Consider the following 4,080-nt stretch of genomic DNA (forward strand, 5'->3'; position numbering starts at 1 on the left):
GGAAATGCGGTCTTTTTTTCCCCCCAAAAGCAAAAATTTTCATTTAAAGGAGAATTCACTGCGATGTGCTATTTTGTGCTGGGCCAATGCAGAAGCTATAGGAAAAAGCTGTTTGACTAATGGTCTAATGTCTTTAACAACAAAAAAGGGACTAAAAGCCATCAAAGCACGGGAACCTGCCCAAGCAGCTTTCGCGATTGTTCCTTGACTAAAAAAACCAACTTGATTACTTGGATAAAGAACGTTTGTGGTAGGTGTGCGTGTTTGAGTGTGACCAGTAAAAACCATAAGGCAATAATTACTGTAAATTATTTGCAGGAAGGAATTCAAGCCACTTTCTTTCAGGAATCTGTGCCAGGTGTTAAAGGCATCCTACGGTTTTGGAAGAACACTTTCCCCTTAAATTTTTGCGTGTTGCGAAGAAGACCTGTGTGTGTTGTGTGTGTGTGTGTTGTGGTAGGTGTGTGTGTGTGTTGTGTTGGCCGTTGCCTATGTGTGTTCGTAACTGGAGCGCCACGGAGCACACAATACAAGACTCTTTTTCTGGTTGTTTTGCAAGTCTTGCGTGAAAAAAACTCTTTTTGTGACCTTTTAAAAATTGGCTCTTTAATAAAAAAAATGTTCTCGCCAGGAAGACTGAAAGACGAACTGAAACCAAGATTGTATGTTGTGTGTGTGTATGTGAGACAGAGAGAGAGAGAGAGAGAGTAGAAGAGATAGATACAGACAGACAAAGACCTCATTAGGTCTAGGAGGTGTCCTGTCTAGACAGTGTGATGACAGGACACAGAACCTCTGTTTAATGTTTCCTCCTCCTCCTTCTGCTTCCAATTCACCCAGCATACACACACACACATCACCTGCTCTGCCTCCGGGGATGCGCACACACACGCATACACACGCAGTTGCTTAATGTCAAGCAAAATGTTAAGGACCTATAGAAGTATTTAAGTGCTTTAAGTCATTGTCAGTCCACAACGTGCAACTTGTTTGTTGCTGGATTGTTGTGAAAGTACCAAGTACCGTTTTTTTTGTGCTGGCTTGTGTTTGTTTAATATGACACATGCCCAAGGTTAACAGTCCATGAAGTGTTTAAAACATGGATTCCATGAGCTGCCTCGTACGACACGGTAGAAATCAACCATTTCCTTTCATAGTTTTATCCGCAAAACGACTATTTTCCTGTGTTCTGGGTTCAGTGCTAGAGCCAACAAAGTATCTTGAGGAAACTCACCATTCACTGGACCTTTGCCAGCGAGAGTCTTTTTTTTTATTGAGTTTGTTGCTCAAATCCATCTTAACCACTAAATCTGTGTTATAAATCAGGAGTAAGTGAATGGGGATTTTGAGTCCAAGATAAACTGAAAAAGCTGATAAATGACCGTCTCTGTCAGCCCAGTATGGTGTCTTCAGTCCTGCTTCTGGTACTTTGGAATTTGATCAGTCGGTTGCCTCTCTAACACACAACCAGGCACACAGGTACACACATCATTTTATCTCAAACATGTCTTTGCACAGTATTTTCATAATATTTCATCCGTATTGACAGGATTTCTGCTTGGTAGGAAAACACATTTAGAATGGTTGCCAGTAATATTAAAGAAAAGTCTAAAGTTTTAATGAATGGGCAATAACGTGCCAAAACACCAGCATGGCCCTTTAATATGCTATAAAACAACTTATATAAACTAACAATATGATGTTTTGTTTTAGCTGTACGAGAGTGAGGTGCTGTATGTCGTCTGAATGCTACCCAGCTGTGTGTGTGTGTGTTTGGTGGTGGTATGTGTAGCTTTGATGCTGCTTCTCACTCTTCACATGCAGATAAGATAGGGTCTGGCAGCAGCAGCAGTAGCAGAGACACAGATATGGACACCTTTGGGCCTTATCACCAGGACCATCACAGTCTGAAGGGGCCACGAAGACATAACACAGGTTAGGGTGAAAGGGATCATGGGAGGAAGAAGAGGAAATAAGGATTTTAAAGAATTCCCTTTGCTGTTCATGTAGAGCTTCCTAGCACGCATTCAGCTGCGCTCTGGTTGTGTATAGCATATGTAGTACTGTAACAGGACATTTTCATAATTGGTACCGTTTGAAGGTGCATACCTATGATGCAGCTGGTTTAAATTTTAACTGTTTAGTTATACAATCAATTAAAATACTTTAGAGTCTACTTCCATAGTGTCTGAAGGAGATCAGAGCACTGCTCCTCTGTAGGTGCTGTGCGTCTTTGCTTGCTGTTTCCCACTCCATCGTCAGGGGTCGTGCCTCAACTGGGCAACACTTGCTCTGCTGCAGAGTGGACACACACGCACCTATTGATTTTGGATGTGTAAAGATGTAACCCATGCTCCACCATAGCAGAGTTTATTTTTAAAGTGCCGGCTTTTTCTGATTAGAGGAGTAAATTACTTCAGGCTGCAACATGCGACGCGCAACTATCCAAACATTATAAAACAAAAAGTGTAACCCTAAATGTTACGGGCCAATCTGGAGTTATACACCAATATGAGTAAAAACATACAAAAGTGGCAACAAAAAATGTCAAACTGTGCTTATGAAGAAGCCATTTCATCACACAGAGGATGTAAAAGACCGAAACAGGAACATTATGAGCAATACAAATGCGACTCTTTATTAGAGTAGACCGGCTGCTATTCTGCTGCGAACAAAATATGGAAATACGATGTTAGAGTCGTCCTTGTAGCTTGAAGAGCTCCACCTCTGGATAAGTGCGCACGGAGTGGGCGGTTTCTGAACACACACGGACGCACACACACACGCTTACACGCGCGCGCACGCATATTATGGACTGCAACCTGCGGATTCCTGTTAGACTCTCATACACACGCCTGTAGGAGTGGGTGCCCGTCAGCGAAACCACTTCCAACTGTTAAAGGGCGGCTTTTTGTCAGTGCGCAACGCTGGGAACGGTTTTATGTTGAAGAGCAAACATACCCGCTTAAGTAAAATGGCTTCTTTCAAAGGACTTATTGATTTATTGGTGAATTTCGTATCAAACGCTGTCTTTTGACCGACTTACCGGAGCGCTCAGAATAAAGTTTCACATGGTGCACTTTATCCTGAAGCAGCACAGCGCGCTACGGGAATCAGAAATGAAAGCAGGACCGACTCTATTTTGCGCATTTCTCTTTAGAAAGTATTTCAAATGGCTTGATACACGAGCCTTTCCTCGCTTCTGATCTGCGGCTGCGACCGATAACAGCGCGCTCGGGCGGACTTTGGTTACCATTACGCACATTTTTACATTTGGATAGGCGACTGAAGCTCCCAGCCAGACACACTTGGGACTCCGGAGAGCACAGCGGGATAACACCATGACCAGCTGCTGGCTTGCCTTGGTCGGATTGTGGTGGAGCGCTTATTACTGCATGTTCCTGGTCGCGGGGAGTAATTATTCACTGGATGGAAACAACGAAGTGCACCCGGGTTTCATCCACCGGCGGTTGCGGACGCACGAGAAGAGGGAGATGCAGAAGGAGATCCTGTCCATCCTCGGGCTGCCGCACAGACCGAGACCGCATCTGTCACACGGAAAGTACAACTCCGCTCCACTGTTCATGTTGGACTTATACAACACCATATCTAGCGAGGAGAAAAGCCAAGTGCAAGGCATGCTGGACAGATATCAGACCATGCGGACGACCCAGAGTCCTCTTCTGGCCACATATCAAGAAACTGCCTTTCTAAATGACGCAGATATGGTGATGAGCTTCGTTAATCTAGGTAAGTTACTCGAACTCGTTGTATTCACCGATGATTTGTTCTGTGCGTAATTGCGCTCCTGTGGGACGTTTTTTGTTGGAACGAAGAGTCAAATAGAATATCTAATTTCACGAGATTGAATATCTAAACCTGCGAGATTGAATTAAGGCTGAACAGGTGTTTGGCACAAGCAAAGTTGAAGCGAAAGGGTCGCTGGGAAAAATCCTACACAACAAAATCTTGTACATTTTATGGAAATATGTTTCCTAAAAATAAAGCATGAATTAGGTCGGCTTATCTTAAGATATATATATATATATATATATATTTCACATTTGATCCATGTTGAGG

At 43.3% G+C, this 4,080-nt stretch overlaps 1 protein-coding gene across 1 annotated transcript in view; it reads left to right on the forward strand.

Annotated features, from left to right (window-relative positions):
* Positions 1 to 3,341: 3,341 nt before the first annotated feature.
* bmp6 (bone morphogenetic protein 6) overlaps positions 3,342 to 4,080 on the forward strand; it is a 41,839-nt gene continuing 41,100 nt past the window's right edge. The window contains exon 1 of the mRNA XM_035655932.1: positions 3,342 to 3,750. Coding sequence (XP_035511825.1) covers positions 3,342 to 3,750 — 409 coding nt within the window. The remainder of the gene's footprint in view (positions 3,751 to 4,080) is intronic.

The sequence above is a fragment of the Morone saxatilis genome, unplaced genomic scaffold (genome assembly GCF_004916995.1).
Source record: "Morone saxatilis isolate NCDOM2014 unplaced genomic scaffold, NCSU_SB_2.0 Contig0, whole genome shotgun sequence".
Classification (NCBI taxonomy): domain Eukaryota; kingdom Metazoa; phylum Chordata; class Actinopteri; family Moronidae; genus Morone; species Morone saxatilis.